At 40.3% G+C, this 27,317-nt stretch overlaps 1 protein-coding gene across 2 annotated transcripts in view; it reads right to left on the bottom strand.

Moving 5' to 3' along the window:
- TOX (thymocyte selection associated high mobility group box) overlaps window positions 1-26,987 on the bottom strand; it is a 302,584-nt gene extending 275,597 nt beyond the window's left edge. Inside the window, exon 1 of one of the 2 annotated variants that reach the window (XM_061123355.1) lies at window positions 26,712-26,987. In XM_061123355.1, coding sequence (XP_060979338.1) covers window positions 26,712-26,813 — 102 coding nt within the window. In that variant the 5' untranslated portion in view covers window positions 26,814-26,987. Of the gene's footprint in view, window positions 1-25,494; window positions 25,690-26,711 lie in introns of those variants that run through there. The other variant, XM_061123356.1, reaches the window with a different exon arrangement.
- Window positions 26,988-27,317: the final 330 nt, after the last annotated feature.

The following is a 27,317-nucleotide window of genomic DNA, read 5'->3' on the forward strand; positions in this document are numbered from 1 at the left end:
CATCTAATGAATGATTATCTATTATTGTTATTATCAATCATATATATTATTCATATATATCTATCATTGTATCTATCATACATATTATCATGATATTCATTATAGCTTGCCATTGCCTAAGTGCTCTGTCATATTTCATTTACTTCTAACTGACATATTTCAGTTGCTAAAAGTGCTTTTGAGTCAACTATTGGGAATGGTGTTACTTCAAAAATGTTTCCTTTAAGCCTGGCTAAGTAAATAAACATTTACAGCTATCTGTACACCTTCATAATGTGGGAATCCCTGTCTAAAAATCTACATAAAGTCTTTTCTTTCTACTGTACTGTACAAACTTTTCTGCTCAGTTGCACTTGCAACAGGGACTTGCCTGCCTGAAAATACATTCTTGCTTCAGTATATATATGCTTAATTAAATAATAGAGTTAAGTGGTAACTTGAGTGTCTTAGCTACAAGTCCTATTTTATTTCAAATAATTCAACCTTTCAAAAATAACTCAGGAGGAATCAATTATAGATTTGATCAATTTTTATTGGTCTGTTGCTAAATGCCAATAACAAAATCTCCTGCAGAGAATATCACATCATTTACTCATAGACTTGTTACACTAAACAAGATAAATAAGGACATCAAAGTATCAAAAAAGTGATCAGAAATTATTTACTGAAAAATTATGAAACTAAAACACAGTGTAACAGAGCATGATTCCCATTTGGTTAAAAATTACATGCTTTCCAGATTGTGTAGTACTCAATATATGTTAAATGCATCTCTAATAAAATAAATATTTATGCTTAAATAAAAACAGTAAAAACAGTGGAAAGTTACACCCTAAACTGTTGGCAGAGGTTATTTCTGGAGGTAGAATTGGATGGGAAAGTGGGAATGTTTTGACCTTTTATTTTGTTTATGTCTGCATAATTTATAATATAAGCACAAGAATAAGTTGTATAATTATTACATAATATTGGGCTTGAAAGATTTATAATCATCATAAAAATTTTAATTATTATTATGAGTGATAATAATAACTGAGTTTGAAAGACTTCGTAATTAAAATTTTAAATCAGAAAAACCAATAATCGGCATGAGTCACAGTGTAGAAGGATTTGTGAAGCAGTGCAGAATTTGGAAATAAATACACAGACTGCACTTTTAACAGGTTTGACAGTTCTGAAGAATGAGCAGTATTCCTCAAAGTTATCTATGTCCCCAAGGAGGTATACATTTTTGTGGACAACTTTATAAGGGAAACACATATTTCAGTCACCTTTCATCCTGGTTTCTAAAGAAAGGACACTCAAAGAGCCTTTTGTCTTACTGATGTCACTATACTTGGGAGCAGCACAAAAAAGCCCACTGCTACACTGTATCCCAAAATAATGGTACGAGTGAGAACTAGATCATAATTTCTTTTCCTAATATCTGAATACCATTATTCACCATTTACTAACATTTGCATTTCTTTTACAGCACCATCACTAACTTATATCCTCATTATGCAAGTATCTTATACAGCCTATAATAACCTAAATGCCCAAGGGTAGGAATTATATCTAATCATAATTGTACCTCCCATGGTTTTGTCAATTTTTGTTTTGGTAAGTAATTTGAGGTCACTCATTTTAGGACATAATTTAATTTTGTAATTAGATACATAAAGAAAATATTTACTTTAAAAGTCATTTTTTTTAGCTTTCCATAGATGTTTCAGAGATATATTCTGTCCATATTCTAGCACATTAAAAGAATATACTTAAGATTTCTAATATTTACTTCAAGGGGAGCTTGTTGACTTTTCATGTACTTAGTTTTCCCAAGAATACCCTGAAAGAAAAGTTATACTAAATATAATGAAAGAGAAGCAGATTCTTGCACATTCTTTAAAAACAAGACTTCCATAAGGTGAAGTAAACTAGCATTTCCTTGAGTGTTCTCCCTGAATCATGATTTGACTGTTTAGGCAGACATGCTGGTTTCCTAACTTCAGGAATTCAACAGAACCAGTGGACTGCAGAATAGGTGTCTGGAGATGGATTTATATCAGCTCACTTACTAGTATATTCCTATTGTGTCAGGTGGCTCTAGGGGTAAAGAATCCGCTTGCCAACGTAGGAGATGCAAGAGACATGGGTTCAATCCCTGGATCAAGAAAGTCCCCTGGAGTAGGAAATGGCAAGCCACTCCAGTTTTCCTGCCTGGAAAATTCCATAGACAGAGGGGTCTGGTGGGCCCCAGTCCATGGGGCTGCAGAGTCAGACACTACTAAGCGCGTGCACGCACGTGCGCGGACACACACACACACACACACACAATTCTGTCATTTACTAGCCACATGATTTTAAATAATTCACTTAAACGCTCTGACCCTCAGTTTCCTTTACTGTATAAGGGATGGCCAACTCCCTCTGCCCCCAAGAATTGTTAAACATTTCAAATGTATGTACAAACGCCCTGAAAACAATAAGGGAGAATACCAATTAAAGGATAATTGCTCATTATCAAATTACTTTAAAAGTATAAATGGAATGGTAATGTCTCTTCCACACTCTTATTATCACCTGGTGAGATGGACTAAATGTGGTTTTAAAAATGACTTTAATTAGTTTAATTTTCTAACACCCATTAGCACTCCTAACATTAGGAGTATGAGAGTTTTTGTTCAAGCCCTAATAGGCAAGTCATTACTAAGCCATCATCTTAACTTCCTTGTACTTTTGTCTATTCACTTCTTACTAACTTCATAGCAAAGCTGAAAGTCATAACACACACACAGAGTGCATTCCTCCAGTATAAAAGTGAGTGCCTCTCACCTTTCATGGAATGTGTAGTAGTCAAACTGTGACAATGAAACCCAGATTGCCCTAAAGTATCTTAGAAATAGTTCTCTAAACTCTCTATTACACACAAATTACAAGTCTTTATTTTAGTTAAGAAATTAAAATGCCACTAGAAATCCAAAACAAAGACAATCTGGCTCCCGCTTTGCAGACAATGGTCATAATATCATTTGAGGTAATTACGGAGAAAAAAAAGATTGGGAAAGGCACAGAGGATCACAGGAGGAGGGGTGTCCTGTTGACCCTTGTGGATTCGTTGACACCTCCAGGGGCCACCGCAGGGCAAACACAGCTAAGAGCCAGGCGAAGTGTGTAACTGGTATCTTTGCAACACTTCTTTTCATGAAAGGCCTCCTGTTCTCTCCATCTGCACCCAACTGGTGTGTCCTGGGTACAACTCTAGGGGCATCTTGGGTCAGAACTTCTTTGCCTGACTTCTTGGGGCCTAATATGGCAGTTTATTCATGGGATACATTCAACTCAGCAAGTGTATCAGGGCATGAGGCTAGAGCACCATCCCAGGTGAGACGCACGTTTCACTGTGGCCAGCTGCAGCCCTTGTGTCAGCCTCTGTTCTGGGACCTGACCTTGCTGGAAGGTGCCCAGAGCCACGTGTGGGGGAGCACCTGGGGTTCAGGAGGCCTGCTGGCACCTTCAGGACAGGTGTCCCTAACAGGATGCCGTGTCTGGGACAGTCCTCTTCTCTAGGAGGAGAAGTGCACACGTGTGAAGGCACAGGTGTGATCTTACAGCAGTGCCACCAGCTTCGACACCAGTTTGAGGTACTCCAAAGGAGACTAGTTAATGAATTTCAGAAATGATGTTTACAAGCAGCATGAGGCCCTCTGGCCATGCTGATGCTGCCAGAGTGAGTTTTGAGGCAGCAGCAATATATGTTCATTGAACACTTCTGTTCCAGGCTGGCTGGGTGGTGTTTTACAATCTCTATCATTTACTCCTCACTATAAACTTTACAAAAGAAATAGTATTATTGTTTCACTTTTGTTTTTTTTTTTTAATTTACTGCAACATATAGTATGGCATGTGGGATCTTAGTTCTCTGCCTAGGGGTCAAACCCACATCCCTTGCACTGGAAGCACAGTCTTAACCACTGGACCACCCAGGGAGTCCTTATTGTTTCTATTTTGCAGATGAGGCCCAGAGAAGAACAGAAACTTGCCCTAAGTGTTCTCTGATGCCTCTACAAAGTTCCCTGCTTAGAATTCTTATTTGGGCACATTCTACAGCAGTGTGTTATTCGCTCAGTCGTGTCCAACTCTTTGAGACCCCGTGGACTGTAGCCTGCCAGGCTCCTCTATCCTTGGAATTTTCCAAGCAAGGATACTGGAGTGGGTTACTATCTCCTTCGCCAGTTCTACACCAGAGCTGCTGGGAAAAGCCATGTATGAAATTCAAATAAGTCCACAGTTAGCACTCACTCAATTTCTGCTGTGGCTTTGACTCCAGAGCTAGACAGGTTGACACTGAAAGGCTCCAGTGCTTTCTTGAGGAATTGAAAATAAACTAATTAACGGGTTTTAAAATAGGTAAACATCATATTTCAGGAACATATGACTTTACTAGTATGCTTCCATGTGTCTTTTAAACATAAAGGTTATCTTTGGTACTTCTTCAACTATACTGGTTGTCAAACCAGTTTGTCAACGCACGTTTTAGTTTTCCAGTTTACTTCATTTTGATCAAAGTGTAAAATTCTTCTTTGCCTTAGCTGAGGTCAATTACTTATGGCTCTATCTGGTCAGGGGGCACATTGAGAGGAAAAGAGCACATGAAGCAACCAGCACAGATGCAGCCCACCTTATTGCAGCTAAAAAAAAAAAAGGTGGCTCAGTCGTGTCCGACTCTTTGCAACCCCATGGACTGTAGCCTAACAGGATCCTCGGTCCATGGGATTTTCCAGGCAAGAATACTGGAGTGGGTTGCCATTTCCTTCTCCAGGGAATCTTCCCAACACAGGGATCGAACCCAGGTCTCCCGCATTGTAGGCTTTACCGTCTGAGCCACCAGGAAAGTGCACCTAAGTTGCTTCAGTTGCTTCAGTTGTGTCCAACTCTTTGTGACGCCACGGACTGTAGCCCACCAAGCTCCTCTGTCCATGGGATTCTCCAGGCAAGAATACTGGAGTAGGTAGCCATTCCCCTTTCCAAGGGATCTTCTCGACCCAGGCATCAAACTCGGGTCTCCTGCATTGCAGGAGGATTCTTTATTGACTGAGCCACCAGGGTAGCCCAAGAGAGCTGTAGAAAATGTTTTTTTCAATTTCCTGAGACTTTTGTCTATAAGGCATTGATCTAGTCATTCCTTCAAGTACAGCATCAGACATTCTAGAATATGGGCTTGTATATGTGAACTAAAAGGGTTAAAGATGACTGAAAGTCGAGCCCTAAGAATATATTTTCCTTTTATGTTATTTTCTCCAAATGTTTGATTTTTTAAGTATAAACTCTTTTCTTTTTCAAACCAAGAACTTCTTGAAGTCAGGAACTCTGCCATCTTAAATCCTGCTGATGATTTATTGGTTAAAGAGACAGCAGACTGATAGCAGGCAGGGTAGCCTGCACACTCTCCACTTAAAATAGGAACTTTCAAGGAGTCTAAAACAGCAAAGCTAGGATTTATCCCAGTGATATAAGAACTATAACAATGATGTTGATAAGCCTGTGTGAGCAGGGCAAGAAACTGAGGTCAGCAAGACCCCTGGCTATAGATGCCAATGCTCACTCAGGTTGAGCTAAACCTCTGAAAGAAAGTGAAAGTGTTAGTCACTCAGTCGTGTCCGACTCTTTGCGACCCCATGCACCGTACTCTGCCAGGCTCCTCTGTCCATGGGGTTCCCCAGGCAAGAAAATTGGAGTGGGTTGCCATTCCCTTCTCCAGGGCATCTACCCGAACCAGGGATCAAACTCAGGACTCCTGCATTGCAGGCAGATTCTTTACCATCTGAGCAACCATTCCCAACTCTGGGATTCCTTGACTTGTGATTCTCAAATGCCTTTCCTAACTTATCCGATTAATACAATTAAACATCAGAGAAACGTTTGTTGGATTGCCACTTTAATAGACTCAGGTTCCCATTGAGCCCAGATGGTTCAGTTTTTTAAAAGAAACCTCAATTTTTAAAAAGTGACATTTTCCTGCTAAGACATCAAGTTGGAACTGGTTGAAACCATGTTCAAGTTGGCTCTAAAGTCTGCTCCTTGGAAACTCACTGTGTTGTGTTGTTTGGTCATTAAACTGATCAGATTATAATGAATCCTCATGGTATGTTATGAAGGACAGCACCATCAAGTTTGTAAGTTTGATGTCTCTGATAAAGAGGCCTCCAGTTGCTTTTAGTCACAGAACCTTTTCACATCATAGAATTTGTTGCTATTGTAGTTTAGTTACTGAGTTGTGTTCAACTCTTTTGTGACCCCATGAACTTGAAGCCCACCAGGCTCCTCTGTTCATGGAATTTTCTAGGCACGAATACTACACTCGGTTGCCATTTCCTTCTCCAGGGGATCTTCCTGATCCAGGGAAGAATCCATGTCTCTTGAACTGGCAGGTGAATTCTATACCACTGAGCCACCAGGGAAGTCCATTATAGAATTTTCTGTTTAACAAATCAGCAGATATCCCTGACATTTTAGGCAGGAAAGAATAATGCAGATGATGGAGCTCCTTATTTTGGAGAAAAGATGAGACATTAGTAACTTATCCCACACCGAGTGGTTAGCTCTTTAATTAGCATCTACATCCTGGAATTCCTTGTCCATCTTCTTTCTACCACGTTAAGTTATAAATAGACCATTTATTCAACTCATTTCATCACCATTACTAATCATCAGAGTTATGTAAGAGGTTACCTGGAAGACAGACATCAAATGGTTTAGTACCAAATAAATGAACAATTATGTTATTTCAAAAACTATACTGATAAATGTAATCACTGAATAAAATCCAGGCATATAATCAGTTACCTGAGTATTCCTGAACACTTGACATTATAGATTTAAATGAACACACATACCCATAGAGTATTAGCATTTGGCTCAAATCTCTCTAACTTTTTCAGAGAGGGAAGCAATCAGTCTATGGTGGCATTTGACAGCAGGAAACACATAAGGTGATTATATTTTAACTATTTCCTAGTATATATATTTTAAATGTCATAACTTTAGAAATGTAGTTGTTCTAATGTAAGTACAGTTTGGGAGTGAAATAAAATGATAAAGAAAAACTTCACTGAAGATGGTAACAGACCGTACCATATGGCTCTCAAAGTCAACCAAATCTCCTTTTGGAAAACTCTCAAAGACCCTAAGAACTGGCTTTTATTTTTTTTAAGGCGAACATTTCTCTTTGTAATGTAAAAGAAAGGTTCTTGATTTTGTCATTAAATGTAAATGTATTCCATATTTGAATACATGGCATTCCAGCTTCCATTTAAAGACATGGAGTAGAGTTGCGTCTTTTTTCCCCCTAAAATGCAATTACTGAGAAAAGAGCTTTTGAGTGAATTATTTGAAGTAGAAAATCTTAAACAACCTCTCTCAGGAAAAAGGAGCTCTAACATCAGGCGATACGATGCTGAGGTTGTTGCCACAGACACAAACACACACTATGATATCGTGTGTCTTTGTTTCTTTCTTTTTGACAAAGACCACAAATAAATATCCCAACATCCTAAAACACGCATGCCTAATTCTGCAAGTGGTTATAATGAAGCCCTTTGAATTATTATAAATGCTCGAACATTAAAAATTCATTGGCAAGGAGACAGAGGTGCTTTCTATTTGTGGTGCTCAATTCAAACACAACCACCAAGAATGGCTGATTGTCCTGGGCAAGCACGGCTGACAGCCATCAGCAGGTCTGTGCAAACGGTGTATGGAAAAGGTAATAAGAGCTTCAGGAGTATATTTCAACCCATATAATAAAGTAATTGTGAAAGTGTAATTGCAGTCTGCTTCCTTACCATATAAGGGTAAGGAATGAGATGGTAAGAAAATACGAGATTCACAGAATTATATTGTAAGCAATTTTGCAACGACTGTCTCCCAGAATATGCAGTATTTGTCAGAAAAATCATTTTCAGTACCCTGTAGTGTTTATCTTTGGAAATCCATTATGATGAACCTGAACAAAATGAACATTGATTAGTTCACCATTAAAAAAAATACTCCCTGAACTTAAAAGCAACTTCAAATATAAAAGTAGTATTGGATAATACTAAGTAACTGATTTCAGCTCATTAAAAGCACTGATTAAAAAAAAAAAAAGAATTGCACATAAACCCCGTTCTTTATGTCTGAAAGATAGTTTACATTTCCAAAAATTTAAATATTTGTAAGATTAGAATTTCAATTTTAAAAAATTCATTCCTTGGGCTACTTCAGAAACAATCACTATTGGCTTAAGTTACCAAGTTATCGTATCCCACAGGCTATCAATTGCTCTCATAGCAAGAGTTGAGAAGAGGCAAGGAATGCTGGGTCTCCTCTCAGTCAAACCACCTGGACTAAAAATAGGAAGAGGAGGAAGGAAGGGAAACACGTGAATGAACATAAGGATGTTCAGCACTTAATATGAATAGCACTGAGGTCAAATATGAAAGCTGTCTATTTGATTCTCACCTCACCCATCTTCTATTAATAGGATTATTCGTATCACATCTAAGATTATTACCTCTGCAAGTGACATTTTTTTTCTATTCCTACATTAAGCACAGTTTGTGGTGCACAGTAACCACTTGGAAGATATTTAGTGAATAAAATAACCAATATTTGGAAATGCCATATAGTGGGAAGCTGGGTCTATTGCAACCCTGTGACATGGTCTCTGAAACCCATGGTGAAATAGGCAATGGAACTGAATATGAGGAATCTGCTTTTTCATTATTTTCTTGTTCCACTTTTATAGGACCTTGTAAATAACCATGTGTAAGCTGCAGATGTGTATTCATTCCCCTGGCCTACCATTTCAGATAAAACTTCAAAAGATGTTAAATATGGGGAAAAGCTCCTTGATTCAGATAAGTGAAACAGCGAAAATGCTCGTCTGCCTAAATGAAGTTTCTAGAAGAAAACACATATTTTTTTGTCATTAAAGAGAACAGCTATTATTTACATATGCCTGACTGGTTTACAAAGAACACATTTCAAAGGGAGGTTAAGATTTAAATGAATTTAAGGAAAATGAACAAACCAAGCCTGACTTAATGCTATGCTGTGGACATCAAGTAGATCAGTGGTTGTTGAAACCCTGCATACACCCGTAAAATCTATCCATGTTGTCCTGTGTAACTAGAACTACTGTTTTCCAAGAAGGGGATCCTGATGATGGAGAAGGCAGAAAAGAATGGATGTCCCAAAACAGAAGCCCATTTTAGGCAGATGAGAATACAGGTAAAACAATATAAGTCTAAAGGAATCTTGAAAATAATGTCAGTCATCTTACAAATTCTCTGAGATGGAAGGAAGGAGGATGGGCAAAAAGGAACCCAAACTTCAGCCATCTGTTATGTTATAGGTCTTGCTCCATCCTATACCTGTCCCGATGCACCCTAAATCATCACTATAACCATTCAATTCTTCATGATCTTTTTCTTTTCTTGGATTTTCCAAATTCTTCTCAGGTTAGGCGATGTCCTAATGTCTAACAGCATACTACCACATTTGACAAACCTTTCCATCACTAAGTATACTCAGGTTTTGCCAGGAACTCCAGGATCATTCTCTTCTGTCTGCGTGCGTGCGTGCGAAGTTGCTTCAATTGTGTCCAACTCTTTGTGACCCTATGGACTTGTAGCCTGCCAGGCTCCCCTGTCCATTGGATTCTCCGGGCAAGAAACTGGAGTGGTTTGCCATGCCTTCCTCCAGGGGATCTTCCCGACCATGGGCTATTCCTCCTTCTTCGCCATTCTCTGCCTTTAAACATAAGGTCACTATGCCCACAGGACCAACAATGATTGAGCCCACACTGCTTTTTCCATTTGAAACCAAGATCAAATACTTTGTCAAGCTTTCTTATCAAAAACAGAATTAGTGGAAGTCGGAAAGAGAATTAAGAGTGAACAAAATATTCTGATTTCTGGGGGAGAGATAACCCAACAAAATCAGCTTGTGCAAGACCTCCAGTCTATTTCTTAATAAGGACAAAAGACTGTTATGCTATTTCATGCTCCCCAAACTCATACCCTTAAGAGCAAAGAGTGATACATGAAGGCAGCAGAACTTTAGAATAACAGAGACTTGGTTTCTGGAACAGAGTGGACTCGATTGTAAGTCATTTAAAGTATTATACTAACATGAAAACAGACAAGGAATGTGATATGGAAAATATTATAAAATTTACATATTTCTTAGAGCTGAAGCATCATCTTTCTAATAACTCCGTAGATTTCACAGGAACTTCTGGAGTCTTCCTCCACCCCTTCAGGGTGTAAGTCCATTAATGTACCTCAGTAGAAAAACTACTTGAAGACTGTGAGATCCTTTTAAAATTGCTGATATTCATTTCTGAATATATTTGGACACTTCACTGTATTTTCCCAGTTTACTTATAATTGTGTGCATATCTGTCACTAAACAAGAAATTTCAGCAAAGCGACTACCATAATTTTAAAAGTTAACTCAGCCAGTGCATTTCTGCAACTACACACAAAGCAAAACATTCATATTAATTTCTAATTATCAGGATGATCAATTTAAAAAAGAACTTGGAGGTAGACTACAAGACTCTAGTGTGTCTCTCAAGAAGTTACATTGAATGTAACTGAATCTTCTGGCTGACATATAAAGCCTCTAAAAGCTTGTGTGTTAAGTCACTTCAGTTGTGCCCCGACTCTTTGAGACCCTATGGACTGTAGCCCACCAGGCTCCTCTGTCCATGGGATTCTCCAGGGAAGAATACTGGAGTGGGTTGCCATGCCATCCTCCAGGGGATCTTCCCAAACCAGGGATCGAACCCATGTCTGTCTCCTGCATTAGCAGGTGGGTTCTTTACCACAAGCGCCACCTGGGAAGCCACTAAAAAAAGCTTATTCATCTGTAACTGAGAAAGTCTTCAAAAAAATAGGTGAATATCTTAAGGTTCATTTTATCACAGAACTCCCTCTCCAGGCAGTTTTCTCTGGTACATTCCTATAAGCGCTGCGCATGAGCCCACTTTCAAAAAACAACCTGAATTCCACCTCAACTGCTCCCAACCCTCTCTCATGTGGCAACCGTTACCTGCCTGACTTGTGAAGCAACTCCTGGTTGCCTGGGAGTGGAGCTCTCCTCCTTAGGGCCATATTTCTCACTATAGACACCTCAGGCTCAACCCAGGCACCATATCGGGTGGGCCCTCAGACATCCTGTGATGTCACATCTCCATCTATGTCCTCATTTGATGTCTTCTGCAGTCTTTCATGGGAGGAAAACTTATGAATGTTTAGGGTTCACAAGTCTCTCAAATAATCAACATTCTGTCACTCAGTGCATTTCCATTTTTTGCTCCATGAATGAGCAAGAGCCAAACTTAATACTTGATTATTGGGGTAATCTGGGCTTCCCAGGTGGCTCAGTGGGAAAGAATCCACCTGCCAGCGTGGGAGATGCGGGTTCAATCCCCAAGTTGGGAAGGAAGAAAAGGAAGAAATGGCAACTCACTCCAGTATTCTTGCCTGAAAAATTCCACAGACAGAGCAGCCAGGCAGGTTGCAGCACATGGAGTTGCCAAGAGGCAGAGTGACTTAGCGACTAAGCACAGATAGGGATCACACCTGAGCTAAGAAACACGTGGCATCTTTTTTTCCTGGCTAACATAATCTGCAGTAATACTAATAGCCTTAAAGTAGGTGTTGGCTTTTTTTTTTTTTTCCCAGTTGCCTCAAGTCATTTTGAAAAGAGGTAGGAAGTCTAAAAAATAGTTCAAAAAATAGGAGTCCCTTTCCCCTCCTTGCTGCATGATTTCTAAGGCCACCTAAAATGCCATTTCCTCCAGGAAGCAACGGGGATTTCCTGAACTTCAAGCCATTAGTACTCCTTCTGTACCACCAGCACTTTGACTACAGACTCCATCTGCATCACATCAGTTACACTAGAGCTGGGCTACAGTTATTTGCATTCCTCTCTTGGCTAGTCACACAGAGGCAGAGTCCAGTGCTTACTGATCTCTGTGCCTGTCTCTGCCCCTGCAACACTCAGCCTAAGGCTCAGCACACGGTTGGGTGTTCAGTAAATGCCTTTCACTTCTAAAAATGAACTAAGTGTGCCTTATTAACAAAGCCTACAGCTTCTTTACAAGTGTATTCCAAAAAAAAAAAAAAAAAATCTGCTTCTTAGGCGAGAATATCCTCATCTCATCCCTGTGCAAATATTTGTATGGGGACTGCATTAGAGCTACCTGAAAATAAGAAGTTATAACGGAAACAGTGACACAGCCTTAAGTGAGGCAACCCAAATAGGAACTACTTTAATACTTTTACTGAAATGTTCTCTGCTTGATAAAGTTCATTACCAGAATATCATCTTTAAAAGTGAAATGCATTCAGCTGAGCACTTTTTTTCATTTTGTAAATAGATTTTTCCTGCCTGAGCTCTCAGTATAAAGTACAAAATAGTCTTCCATAACATTAGAAAAATGTCACCCCGTACATAAAGCTAAATTTTTAAAAATAGGCTTTTTTCTTTAGCCTTTTAAAGGTACAGCAGTATCTTCCCAGAGCCATAACCCTGTACCGCCTACTATTGTTGCTATTTAGTTGCTAAGTCCTGTCTGTCTCTGCGACCCTATGGACTGGAGCCCATCAGGCTCTTCTGTCCATGGGATTTCCCAGGCAAGAAAATTGATGTGGGTTGCCATTTCCTTCTCCAGGCGATTTTCCCAAACCAGGGATCAAACTTTTGTATCCTATATTAGCAGGTGGATTCCTTACAGCTGAGCCACAGTGGAACCCCACGGCCTTCTATACTAAAGGCTGAGTCATCAGCCTGCAATCTGACACCTTCTAAAATGTGCTGGAATAACACAATAAGACTAGAATAAAATTACATCCCCATGGGATATCCTATGGCTATAAAGTCACCATCTTTTCAACATGACCCTACTTATTACTAGGGTTATATTTAAAATGACCCTGGCACTAATCTTCTTCTCACCCATTCAAAATGACATAGAAAAGTAGGTAGGTGTTAAATTTACAACCCAAGTGCCAAATTTTCACATCACATCAAATGAAAAATTTTATATATAGCATATCCATTGCTGAGTGTTTTGTTTTTACTTTGAGTTCTTGATCAATCTGGGGTGACTGTAGCCAGTTACCTTACACAGTAAGTTTGACTCCAATGATTTCACATGTGTTAGCTTCAGACAGCTAAGTTAAATAGATTATCACCATTGTCACATCTTGGCAAAGAGATGATAGCAGAAATGAAACTTTGACCTTTAAGTTTTCAGTCTAGGAGTTATTTTTCTAAGAACTGAACATTCATATATTCATTCATGTCATTTTACCATAAACACTGTATTCTTGCTCTTCTTAACCAAAATTCAGACACACCTTCATGGTCCTTCCCCCTCTCAGATATACAACTTTACTTCTCTTCCTTCCACTAACCACCCCCCACATTTTTTTCTAAAGATTTCAAGTTAGAGAGAGGCAATTGACCTCAGTAAAATTTTCCATTGGCTTACATTTTTTTTTCTCTTTTCAAAGTACCCCTTAGGGAAAAAGAAAAAAGATAAACACACTTCATATAACAAGTGCCATAAGAAAAATATGTTCTGGCACTTTTCCCAACTTGTAACAGAAAAGAATTTACATCATCCAAGTATAAGTGCAAAGAGTAAAAGAAAGAAATCTCCAAATGGATTTCTGTTCCATTTTCAAACTCCAAGGCTAAGGGAACACAAGTGCTTCACTTCAGAAATGAATAACGAATGACTTCAGTACACATACACCTTTCTCTTTTTGGAGATATTGCACATAAAAGAGCATTTTTTTGGCACGGCTGACCTGCAGAGATGTGGAGCTAAGCAGAGTCATGAATTCACTCACTCTGATATGCACACATGATACGCAATTAAAATCTCCATTCACATTCCTGCCGGGTTGTCAATCATGAGGAAAGCCTTTTTGACAACATTCAGCGAAGCGTACCAACTAACCGCTCAACAGGAACTTAAACAGTAACAGCTTTTGTTACTAGCAAGAACGATTTTCTTTTTTTTTTTAAACCAAGATTGGGTTCAGTTTCTAAGAAATCATTATGCTCTGTATTTTATGGGCTTTCATTAAAAATGAAAATGTGTCAAGAAGATTTTGTATAGCAAGCAACGTGATGTAATATCTAGAAAATAGGAGATACATAACAATTTCTAGCCTTTTCAACTGGGCGGGGGGGAATCTTTTTAACTTTTCCTGTGTAGAACAATGAACAATGATCTTATAAAGCAGAGTTCTGGGAAGAGATGTGACGTTTCTAATTCATTCTGAAGCTTTTCACTAGAATTTTCAAACTTTTCAAAGAGATCAGGTCTATATCTCACTTGAAAAGTGACTGACCAGTTTATAAACCAATAGGAAAGTGACATTTTTTTAATCATAAAGAAGAATATTTAGCATGTCAGAAATACTGCATGCATTAAAGCTTTCAATTTATAGCACTCCACAGAAAATATTATGCACATAAATTCTCTACAGATGAACCCAGAAGGTACTCTGCTCATAACTTAGTTTCTATTGAACATCTAATCAAAGACTGTGCCCTTTGTAATAGCACATTAGTTTGCTTTAAAGTCATAAATCCATAAAAACAGGGCCCAGTAAAATTGAATACAGGATGCTTGTTAATCGGCTGCTGTGTCTGTTTTGAGCAACTAACCTGGGATTGTAAATTTGAAACAAGTTAAGACTATCAGATATTGAAATATTTGTCTTTCTACTTATCATGCTCTGTAACTGAGAGAGCAGATGCATTCTGACCATTAGCAGTCATGACAAATTGCCTTGCTAATGAACGTTACACACTGGAAGTGCCATAACTGATTAAACTACAATTTCCCACTACCAGAGAGAGAGAGAGAGAGAGAGAGAGAATTGGGGACTCCAGCAGTGGGCAACTCTGATATTCTGCCAACAGGCCTTCAGGCCACTGTGTGATATTTTGAAAAACACTCTAAATTCCATATGAACAGATTCTAGAAACCTATGTGTATACAACAGGTTTTTAAAGAATATTAGATAAAACAGCTTAGGTTGGAGCTGATGAGCCATGAAAAACGGATTCATTTTAACTATTTGATATCTTTGCAAGTAGGTATTAAAGAATATTCTCTGGTGTGGGTTGTTTTTTTTTTCTTTTTCCCTCTCTCTCTCTCTCCTTCCCTTTCCCCGCCCCCAAAACATCGCGTGTGCTTTGCATTTCACATAAAATCTTTCTTTTGTCAGTTCCTTTGTCGGTGCAAAATTGGCAGCAGTTCAAATTCAAAGTACTCCTATTCATTTACTGACCAATGTCATTCTAGTTCACATCAGCCAGTGAGCTAAGCTCTAAAAACATAAAAGACTTGCTTCACCACTGACGAATAATGTGTACATTTTTACAGAGCTTAAACCTTAATGCTTTCCCTGAAACTAACAATACAGTATATCTTATCATTCCTTTTTCACAAGCAAGCAGCTGCTGAAACGCTTGCCACTTCAAAATATCAATTGCTTGCCAGAATTTTCCTCCACACACCCTGTCAAACTCATGTATATTGTGCAACGAAAATGGTGCAGGACGCAAAGCTAGAAATTGTGTCAAATTCTGCTGTAAGGGTGTGATGTGCAAAGAACAATGTATGACAACCGTAGAGACTACAAACAATGGCACTGGAGCCAGGGACTTCATAGATCACAACTGTGCCTGTACATATTTCATTGTAGGCATTATATATTTAAAGCATGACAAATGTATCGTCCTACATTATGTGCTACACAGAGGCTCCTCCCACAGATCGCCTTTCACGTCTCTCCTAGTGATGGAAACACAGTTGAGTTTCATTTCTTTTTCTTTTCTGAAAACATTTAAGGTTCTCAAGTCTTCAAGGAAGAAGACACACTCACACACGCACACAAACGAGGCTATCCAAATGAATAACAGAAAACAGAAGACAAGAATACAAGATGAGAAAAGGAAATCTTGTTCACTTAACATTTTGGCTGCTCTCTGAGGACACAAAGGCAAGGATTATCTTAAACAGTAACCAAGGGTATCAAGAGAACTACACTATCACTATTCCTGTAAACTGTTGTCTGCCTAATTTTAATGCAGATAAGTGCTGGCTTATTGATTTGTGCGATTTTCTAGCAAAATGGAAATCCCACGTGAATATGTTCTTTGTGTGCAGAAAATATGGTTTAAGAAGCTTTTACTCTTATTGCTTCCCTATGCCAAAAGAACAATTAAGCAAATAATATTTCACTACTGGATCAGGTCTATAAACTAACACGGATTCCTGTCTGTTTAGACTTTATCCCTTCTCGTTTTCCTATTCGCTCTGTTTACTTTAAAAGCTTCTGGTTATTGAAAAGTTGTTTTTCTTCCAAACGTCTCTTCAAATAACATGTAAAATCTGAAAACAGCCTCCCTTTGGAACACATTTACTTAATTATAAAGGGGCTCTAACAACCTCACACTAATTCAGTCAATGACTGCAGAAAGGGAAACATGTTTATAGGAGATTAGTATGAATCTATATTCATCTCCTCCACAACCTAGCTTAGGTTACAAAACCTTTATCACCCAATTAGCTTGGTGTGGAATTAACTAACTCGAAGTTAACGAAAACTTCAAGTCAGATACGCTTTTAAGGTGTTAATAAATATTTTGGAGAGAGAATAGGTAGTTTAGGTGCTTAGGGGTGCTGACCTTTGCTGTGTTGATTAGTGGGACAATGCTACATTATTAACACGCAGCAGCTGTACCTGAACTGTTGCCATGAATATAATAGCCTTTTATAGCCATCAGGGGAGTGAGGTGGGAGGCCTTTATTAACCGCTAGACATGATTAGCACATTATGTGAACTTTAGTAGGCAAATTATCTCTTATTGAAATATAATGTTGGTTATAACTAGCTGTAAACATGATTTTTAAAACTTCCCAGTGAACAACTCCAGGTTTCACTACCATTCAGTTCATTATTGGCCGGTAATCGATGAAAACAGGTTCTATTGGGGAATGTACTTATGGGAACTGAATCTCCAAAAGGCAGACCTTGTCACCAAAGGCTGACTTGAAAACTGTTTGGTATTCCAAGTTCAGGGATATTAGCATACATGCAAACTTTCTCTCTTTAATTAAGTCAAACTGTTCATGGACTAGAAAAGCTGCTTTGGGATTTTTCTTCTTCTTTATTTCTTTAATCAGTTCTTAAAAGATTAGTTTTGCAGTAAATTTTGGAGAGTTACCTTGAAAAATAACAGCATAATTTATTTCAAAAAGCTTAATTTGGAGAGAGAAAAAGATTATCCCATCAGCCTTAGTAACTGAACACCGTGCAGAGAGTCCATTATGAACAGTCTTTTATGCCCTGGCAGAAAGTCATTAACATAAAATAAATCATTAGCTTTGATATTAAGCTTCTACTATCTGCAGGTTTCTATGATTAATGTTCATGACTGCATCTGCCAAATGATAAAATATACTTTTTGTTGAAAGGTTATCCTGCCTCTTTATTATTAACATTTCTCTTTATACAATTGTTCCTGGCATTTTAGGTGAAGGCATATTGGTGTAGAAGGAAAGAGTTGGTTTTTTACAAGGGCTTGGAGATGCCAATGCATGTAACACTTTACCCATCATTTTTCAAATTAACCATTTAATTGAGTTAAAGGACCCAAGAATATCAGGTGGTGCGCAGACATGCTTTCAGTGTAATTGGACTATCTTCAGATCCAGTTGGTCCACTGTTTAATTAATCTTGCACATTACATTGCCCATCTCTGGCCCATATATCAGAGGAAGGGAGTAACGGGCAAGCTTAGTCCCCTGAAGTCAGGAACTACAAGAGGTCATTTCCCTCTGGAGCAGGCATTCTCAACTTTATTTTATCTCCTTACACTGCACCATAGACAACAGATTCCACCCTAGCATCTCTCATTAGGTACACTGACTCACAATACAGAAAGGGAAAAAGACACTCCCTGGGGGCTTATCAATAGCTGAGAGAGGGGGATTACGGGCTGTACGGACACACACCTCATTTTCCCCAATTCACCTCTGACCCACTAGAAAGGTTATTCCTCTCACTCCTTTCCTGAAAGAATCACTAATCCATGACTTTGGGAGAAATAGTCATCCCACTAAGGTAGCAGAAATAGAAGAAATGGGCTGAGAATACAGTATTTTTCTAAAGTCTTGAATGGCTTGAATTTTTGAACATCTTTTCTCACATGGTTTCAAAATAATCTACCTCTGTTGACTCCTTGATGCTTATAAGGTTGCCTTGATACAAACATAAGTTATTTCCTCTAGGGGATGCAGGCAAGATTGGGACACAGGTGGATGAAAAGTTTTTAGTTATCAGAACTTTTACCAGACATAGAACAGAGTAAGGCTTCTAAATAGAAAGGGAAACAATTGGAGGGAACCATATCCTCTGAGGGTTGTATTTATTTTGCCTAGGGGGTAAGTCAACACAGGTTCAAGAGCCCAGGTTTTATCTGAAATCTTCAACAAGAGTCTTCTTCAGAGAGGCCTAGGGTTTTCCTCATAAAAGATCCAGTTCTTTAGTCTTACTAAGGTATAATTTGTCCAATTAAAGCCCTATCATTGTGAAAAACACTGTCACATGTGAAATATGGCTAAGTTTCTTAAAAAGGAGTGGTAATGAGGCATTCCTGCTAGCTAGCTAGTATGATTGCCTTTGTTGTTGTATACACTGATTCTGCCACTTATGGTAAACTCTTATGCATTTATAGGAAGAAATATATCCAGGACAACGTGGAACACAGTAAAACACATGCTCACCCAACACACACACAAACACACACACACACGCACACACACACATGTGCACGCGCACATGCCAATTTGTCTACCAGGTAACAACTTCCAGAGAGGGGCTCAAAGACTTGAATGGAAAAGTATTCCATGCAGCAACTGATAGTGTTACAACTGTGGATCAGATACCTGTAACTTATAAGCCCACATAGTAACTCAAAACACTTTATATTTTCTTGGCCACTACAAAGCTTCTTATCAACCAACCATGGCACTAGTTTATTTAGGAGTCCTTTCAAGACAGCTTCATAAAAGCACATAACTCAAGAATGAAAAACAATAAATACTTGGCTAAAGCTGAACCATTAAAAACTCCAAAGTGAAAAATGGACAAGCAGAAAAGCATTGAGAGTGACATGGGTTTCGTGACCTTTGTTAGCATAAAAATAAATCAGTGATGATGTTTCACAAATATAATGGAAATCTGAAGATAGATTTTAAAAGTTAACTTTTTAATCAAGGAAGGCAAACTCACTGTAGATCAAATAAAGAGACCTGGGGAAATATTACAGGGGGTTTCTTTTTGGCATCACCCCTCCTCTGATCTTTTTGCTGCATCCAGGCACAGAGCAATATAATGTTCCCATTTTCAAAATGAATGCTATAGGGAGGAACATGTTATAACCAGGAAAGACTCATTTCAGGTTAATGTGAATTCCATGTCTCAAAGTATTATGGAAGAACTGCTATAATTAACAGTCTGTTGGCACTTCCATTATAAACCACATTTCTAAGCAGTTTATAACTCAACTGTTTTTAATGAGAAATTACTCTTCAGGATGAAACTTGGCATGCATGGTGTAAAACAAAAAATGCTCAACTTCATTAGCGCAGATGTAAGCTGTAGCATCTTGGTGGGCTGCTTTCCTAGGACAGTCCATTTAACACAATTCACTATCTACTGCTGGTCCTGTCAACCGTTGGAGACCACAGGCTATCTGATTCTGGGAAGTACATCTTCAAAGAAAACGATCAATTGAATAATAGTTGTTCTTGGGCCTCCTCAGGGGATACCAAAATCTGAAGTTTCTCAAGTTCCTTATATAAAGTGATACAGTATTTGCATGTAACCTACATACATCCTCTGTTACTTTAAATCATCTCTGGATTACTTATAATGCCTAATACAATGTAAATACTATGCTAATAGCTGCAAGCACTATGTAAATGATATGTAAATAGTTGCTGCTGGTGCGCGGCAAATTCAAGTTTTGCTTTCTGAAACTTTCTGGAATTCTCCACCCCCCCCAAATATTTTCTATCCAAAGTTGGTTGACTTGCCAATGCAGAACCTGCATATATAGAGAGGTGCATGCATGCATGCTCAGTTGTGTCTGACTCTTTGCGACCCCATAGACTGTAGCCCACCAGGTTCATCTGTCCACGGGATTCTCCAGGCAAGATTATTGGAGTGGGTTGCCATTTCCTTCTCCAGGGGATCTTCCCAACCCAGGCATTGAACCAGCATCTCCTACATTACAGGTGGATTCTTTATCACTGCACCACCTGGGAAGCCCATGGAAAGCTGATGTATATTAACAACATGAAAATGGAAATAAATAAGAAAAAAGAAAACACCTTTAAGATTGGTAATAGTAAACATTCCCATGTTAAAATTTTGTTTAAATTCAATTAAACAAGGCAGCTTTCATACACTTAGATGCTTCATGGGGAAGCTTCTTGCAGCCAAGATTATAGCTATGTCTTTGGGGCCCACAGTATTTATAACTATGCTGTATCACAATGTTGTTTTCTCCTAAAGATATACATGCTAGATTCTTAGATTTGGCTGTATACAACATAACTTTTATCTTTAACAGTTGATCCAATATTTTAAAAATGCAATTGTTCCTAACAGTTCATCAAGTCATGATAAGTATATTACTTTTCCTTGAAATATAAGTTAAATATTCTACCTTATGACTTCTCAGAAACCTTGAGATTCACCTTTGGATAAGCTAAGATGTAGGATGACAAGCTACCTAAAAGTGATTAGTTAAATAGGTTCTTCATTTCCAACTATTCCCATCTTAGTTATCTATGCATATTCTGATGAGAACACATAAACATGCCAACCCATATAATCACTATAAATATAACTCACCTGACTTACCATGTGCAACTAAAGATCAAAAGATCATAGTCCCACTTTCATACTATTTTAGAAGCTAAATTAAGATTTCTCACTGATAAGGGATATTCAAGGAGCTGATCCCAAGCTCTAGATACACTGTGCCTAAAATGTGCTGGAAGAAAGGAACAGTGAGCGCTTAGAAATACCCACCATGGCTTTCCTCTCGGGATCACACCTGTTTTCTTAGTCCATTATTCTATGATCCTAGGTCATTCACTCAGCTGGGGAAAAGGATAGCAGCCTAGTTGAGGAATTTAAGAAGTGGACCTGGGCCGGTGGACTAGAAGATTCCAATTTCTGTGCCCAAAAAAGGTCAAGTACTGGGGGTAGGACGGACTTGCTATGATGCACGGCTATGATGGCAATGATGACAAGCACCAAAGGCGGCCAGGATGAACACAGTGGCGAGCCAAGGGTCTGAGGAGAGGGAGTTCAGGTGAGAAAATACAGGCCTTCCACGTTCAGATCCAGACTGGGAAGGAGAAAAACGGGACGGGGAGTGGTTCCAGGATTGAGACTGTTTGGGAAGGGGACAAGGAGGAGGGAGGGAGGAGGCACCAGAGAGACAGACAGACAGACCAGCTGCTGAGGGCAGGCTTCCATCAAGACAGGAGGATCTCCAGTAGTTGAGAAATATCCCCAGGGTCTTTTCAACTTTCTAGTAAGTTAGCAAAATGTTGGGAAGCACAAGAATAAGTCATCCTTCGTGGTTAAGTAAGATTTCATCTATGCCCATCGCCCCAGTCCCCTAACCTATCCCTTTCTTGAACTGAGCCCATCACACAAAAAAGTATGACCACAAGAAATAGCCCCATACACCAAAACCAACATTTGAGATCCATTCTGGTACTAGGAAAACCACTGTTAACTGGGAACTTTCCCTACTTCTTTCAGATTCAAGTGCCTTACATTTTTCTCTGTTCTTAGCCCCTTGCAATCACGTCACTTAAAAAAACAACAATAAGCAGCTGATGAGATAATATTTAAATATTAGTTTAGTTTTTCCAGCTAAGAGAAATATCAAAATAATCCTTAATATCATCACTCAGTAACTTTAAAATAAATGGTAAAGTATGAGAATAGTAAATAATGTAAGCTATTTTTAAAATAACATGAGCTCCAAAGCTCATAACTAAAATTTTTTGCATAGACATTTAAAATTGGAGTTTATGACACTGAGATATCCCACAAAGTCAAGATATTAATAGCTACATTTGAGGTTTTTGTATGACATCTGACTCAGTGGCCAAAACCATGATTGCTTGGCTTAAAGCTCTTATCTATAAATTTATTTAAAACATCTTTAAAGACCTCAAAACTTATGAAAGATGCCAGCTTAAAAAAACTCCCATGGGAGTTTTAATTACACTAATGATGTTCAAAGTACTGACTATGAATTTCCCAAAGTCCTAGAAGTTATGGGGGTAGGGAGGGAACTAATCAAGCATGATGCTCTAAATTGCTTATAATCCTCCCCCTCCCTCCTCTCTCCCCTCCTCCTCCTTTTTCTTACATTTATTAAAGCAGAAATAATGACTCTATCATAATGTGCTTGCAAATCCTGTATTTTAGGAAGGGTGAGTTTTGCCACATTAAAGAAAACACATAATACTCTAAACAGGAAAATAAGCTCGAAGGAGATTCTGAAGAGATGGCAATGAATCTTGTTTTTCTCAGAAGTCATCAAATGTCTAATGTTAGCCCTGACATTTTAAGTCAGAGTTCATCACAAACAGGTTCTTCCTCCTATGTTTATGTGAAAAGATGATACATTCTCCTTCCTCATTTCAATGACAAAAGCCCAATATTCCAAACGCCCATTATTCTTCACTCTGTATATAGCCAGTATCAAGCATGGGTTTGTGTTATGAACTTCCTTGTGTCTAAATCAGTCAAAGAAAGATTCAGGGCCTGATTCCACAAAAGCAACCGCTGAGAACAGTAAAGACCATTATTTCCTCTCCCACTGCTGGCAGAGGTCAGCATCCCTGTCATTAGCCATGTCATAACATAATTGTATTACTACTCCTTATGTGGGCAGATACTGAGCAATAACTGAACACATCACATCATTGCAGAAATGAAAAAGTGCCACTTCTTTGTCCCAATTTAGCATAAAATCAGTGAAAACAATCTTCAGAAATGACACTGCACTAGAAACTGAAAGGAACTGTTATTACTCTGTGGGTATATATTTCAACTAATGTTCTGACATCTTCAACTAGAACAAAAAAGAGGACTCTATTTTACTACTGAGCTCCAACTGGGAGTGCCTATAATCCAGTTTTTTTTTTTTTTTGGTAACATTCAGTTCAATTAAGGGATACAATGTTACTTAAAATAGCCTTCATTAGATGAAACTCCAGTATGGTACCCACCTCTCAATGTCTCAAACAAAGCCATGCTTTAAGTTGCTAGAGGTAAACAGTGTTACTCTGAGCCTACATGTTCCTGTCCAGTCTATGAGTTACACTGCTATTTCAAAGGCTGACCTATATACAGCAACATGCCATCCAGTTCTGGCTGTTTGTATAAGAAGAGATGCTTTGCACAGTTGTCATAACCAACATCAATGCATTGTTCTCACTTTTCTCCCCCAATGGACTACGTGAAAACGGAGGCCACTTTGCATGATGATGTGCTCATAATCTAACGTGTTCTTGCAAAAGAGCGATACTAAATTAAACTGTTATCCAAAAAATTGCTCCTCCAGAGTTTATTAACTGAACAATATAAGTAGTGTTTTGGCAATCTATAGAGCAGCAGTGCTGGAGAATGTCAGCAAAGTAAAACAACCTCGTTTTAGTTTAGAAAAGCTTCAGGAAGAGGATATTCATTTTCTGGATTAGGGTCTCTCCTGACATTGAAAAAAATAATGTCACTGGAGAAAGTCTAGTCAGTGTGTGGTGCTGAACCACAGAAAGATACTGGTTCCGCTGGGATTTAGCACACTGACTTTAGTAAAGTGTCGACAGATTTCAAATAAAGACAATTAGTAATTTATGATCTTATCATCCTACTGAAAACAAATAACCTGACAAAGTGACTGTTTCTTGTAATAAACTACACACTCATGGCACCTCTGAAAGAGACAAGCTTTACTTTGCACTCTTCTCTCTTTGGGGGGAGTCACTTAGCTTGTTTTCACTAATGTAGATACAGATTATTTCACCTCTTTCAAACTTCTGTCCACCTTTCAGATCCCTGCAAATCTACTTGAGTCATTGCAAAAATGAATGCTGGCTGACTACACTCTAAGCAGCTCAAACTGTGTAACTGGACAGAAATTTTGTGCCAATGCTAATCACGGTGGAGAAGAAAACATTAGTGCCGGGGCTTTCTGGGGCCTAGCAAATCTACTCAGTACACAAAATGTAATCAAGAATGAGTGACAAATATAGTTGATAGACTGCTACCCAGAGAAGGGCAGGAGCAGACATCCTGAGGCAAACATTTCCATGAAGTCTCTTCCTACTATGAAAAGTGTATCTTATGACTGTGCATCTTTAAAAATCCATTATTCCCCAAATAAATAAAATAGAAGACTTGCATCCAGTCTATAGAAAGTGTGGCTCATTTGCATTTAAAAAGAACAGTTTGCTCCCCGTACACCGGGTGACTTAAAAGGAACTTCAAGGAGCTAGTAAAAAAATTCTGAAGACTTTCTAAATTAATTTATTCAATGCACAGTACAACCCACTAAAATTGTTTAAAGCACTTAATTGGAAAATGATTTAATATATTGGAGCAATTCTTGATTTTCCAAAGCATTTAACTTTCAAATTAAATCTGACCCTCCTATCACTAGAATGACGAGTGAAATGTGTATCTAAGACATTATAAAATCACAGATAAATTTAATAAGATTCGTCCAGTTTCACTGACAAAATGCTTCTGACCTTTTGGTTCCAATTACTACTGTGGAATAGGTCTTTACTATCCAACTCAAGACTGCTGCTACCTTGCTATTATTTTTGTTAGTAGTCGTGTTATAAGCAAAATAAAATGTTACATACACAAAACACCTCCTTATTAAGGCAAAACAGACTTTAGAATAAAAGAGCTATGTTACCAACAAATAATGAAACTTCTTCACAGAAACTTCTCTGGTCAAAGTTCCCTCACCCTCCAACTTGTCCCTAGCTACAGAGCTGCTTCCTGCGGGATGAAAAGCCTTTCTACCTTGTCCCAGACTAGACATCTCTGGTTTCTAAGTTGCCTAGACATCATCAACACACGTTGGTCTTACACCGTACACAGGGCATCAGGGAACTTCTCCACGGGATGATATAACTCACAGCTCTGTGCGGTGTGTGTCTGGAGTGTGTCTGGAGTGTGAGTGAGAGTGAGTGAGTGTGTGTGTGTGTGTGTGTGTGTGCGCGCTCGCGCGCGCGCGCTTGGATTGACCAAGACTCGGAGTTGCGAGTCTGCAGCGTGCTAGGGAGCCCGGGGGCTGAGGGTGAAGCGCGCTAAATACCTCCGGATCACGTAAAATAGCTCCTTGATGATGACTCGCCACCGGGCAAATGTTACGAGTCCCAACGCTCTATCCAGTGGAATTCACCGAGGGGCCGACACGGAATCGCTGGCAGAGGCAGGCACGGTGTCCACCGAGTGGGAGCTGGGCGTCTAAACCGCTCGCCCAGAGTCTCAGAGAACTCAATTCTCCCCGCCACGTTTCACCGGGCGGGACTGCTTAGACATGTCCAAAAAGCCCGAGGCGAGGACAGCCGTGGCCCTGCGACTGCTCTCGGACTTGGTCCCCCACGCGTCCTCCCTCCGGGAGGTGAGAGTTCGGGAAAGCGCAGGAGTCGCCCCCTTCCTATGTACCCCCAGACTGATCCATCCTTGGGACAAGCGGAGCTCCGCAGAAGCCCCGCTCACCCTCCCGGCCGGCTTCGCCCCGGGTCCCCGCGGCCTGGGCACCTGGGGTCCCCGGGCTTCGGGTACATTCCAGCCCGGGACCTGCTCGCGTCCCGCGCCAAGTGCTGCTGCTCCGAACATGAACGCGGCGCGCCCGCCCAGTTCCTAACAAACTCGCGGTTTCTGCGCGCACCTCCGGGCGGGAGCTGTCCCCGGGACCCGGCGCTCCCGCGGCACCCCGGCCTGCAGACCCGAGCCCGGACACTGGGCTCTGCCGCCGAGCGGCTTCGGGAAAACAAAAGAGTTGCGGAGCGCCGTTCCCGGGCTGGGGGCGTCTCCGGGTCCCCGGCACCCCGACTCCCAGCGGCTCCCCTGGCAACTAATCCCGGGCAGGGGAGCGGTGCCACGAGCCCCCGCAGCTCGCACAGGAGCGAAGGAGGAAGGGGAAACAAGAAAATCAATGGAATTCTCTCACTCTCCGCCTGCGTTCCGGGACCCCAGACACACCCCCAAAGTATTCTGCGGTTCTTCCTTAATTTCTTTTTCCCCCCCAGCGCCCGCGGCAACCCTAGGCAGGGCTACTGAGTCGCGATCAGCGGGAAGGGAACGATGGAGCAAAGCGCGTCACTTTCCGCACCATCGCGGTGCAGGGCAAAGCCCGGGAGCTGCTCCGCAAAACTGACTCCCCGAGCGCACGCCCCGGCAGCCGCGGGGCTGTGAGCCGAGCGCGCCCGGGAGACCGGCCTTCGCGGCCGGCCGGCGGGCCTGCCGCCGCCCCCCTCCCGGGACCGAGCAGCCAGAACGCGGCGGAAACAAAAGCAGAGCGTTCACCTTGTTGCAATAGTAGGGGTCCAGGCAGGGAGTGGGTCCCAAACAGGGCGCGTCGGGCGCAGCAGCGGGCTGGGCTGGAGGTGGATAAAATCTTACGTCCATTTCACTCTCACATCAAGCAAACTCCTTTTCTGTGCCTTAAAAAAAAAAAAAAAAGTGTCCAGCAAAACAAGCTTAGACGGAACAGAGAGAGGTGTCTGGACTCAGGAGTAAAAGAAACACCTTCCTTCCCTCACATCCGTTTGTGGTTTGTTTAAGAAGAAGAGGAGAAAAAAAAAAAAAAAGAAAGAAAGAAAGAAAAAAAAAAAAAGAGGGGGGAAAAGCGCTCAACTCCCCCAAGCCACGGCGCGCACCCGTCGGCGCCGAGCGCGCAGCCCGCTCCGCCGCCGGGCAGGTAACTTCATGCGCTCATTGTCCCCCCGCCCGCGCCCCCATCCCCGCCTCCCGCGCCCCTCGCCGCCCGGCACACGCGCTCGGGCTCTAGGTCCTGGGCGTTTTATTGAAGTCTCTGAGTTGCTCTGCTTGGAGTTTATTTTCTCCACCTTGGAGGCCTGGAATGGGGTGGGGAGGACGGGAGAGGGGGACAGGGCGGTGTGCGTGTGTGTG

This window comes from Dama dama, chromosome 21 (genome assembly GCF_033118175.1).
Source record: "Dama dama isolate Ldn47 chromosome 21, ASM3311817v1, whole genome shotgun sequence".
NCBI classification, from domain to species: Eukaryota; Metazoa; Chordata; class Mammalia; order Artiodactyla; family Cervidae; genus Dama; species Dama dama.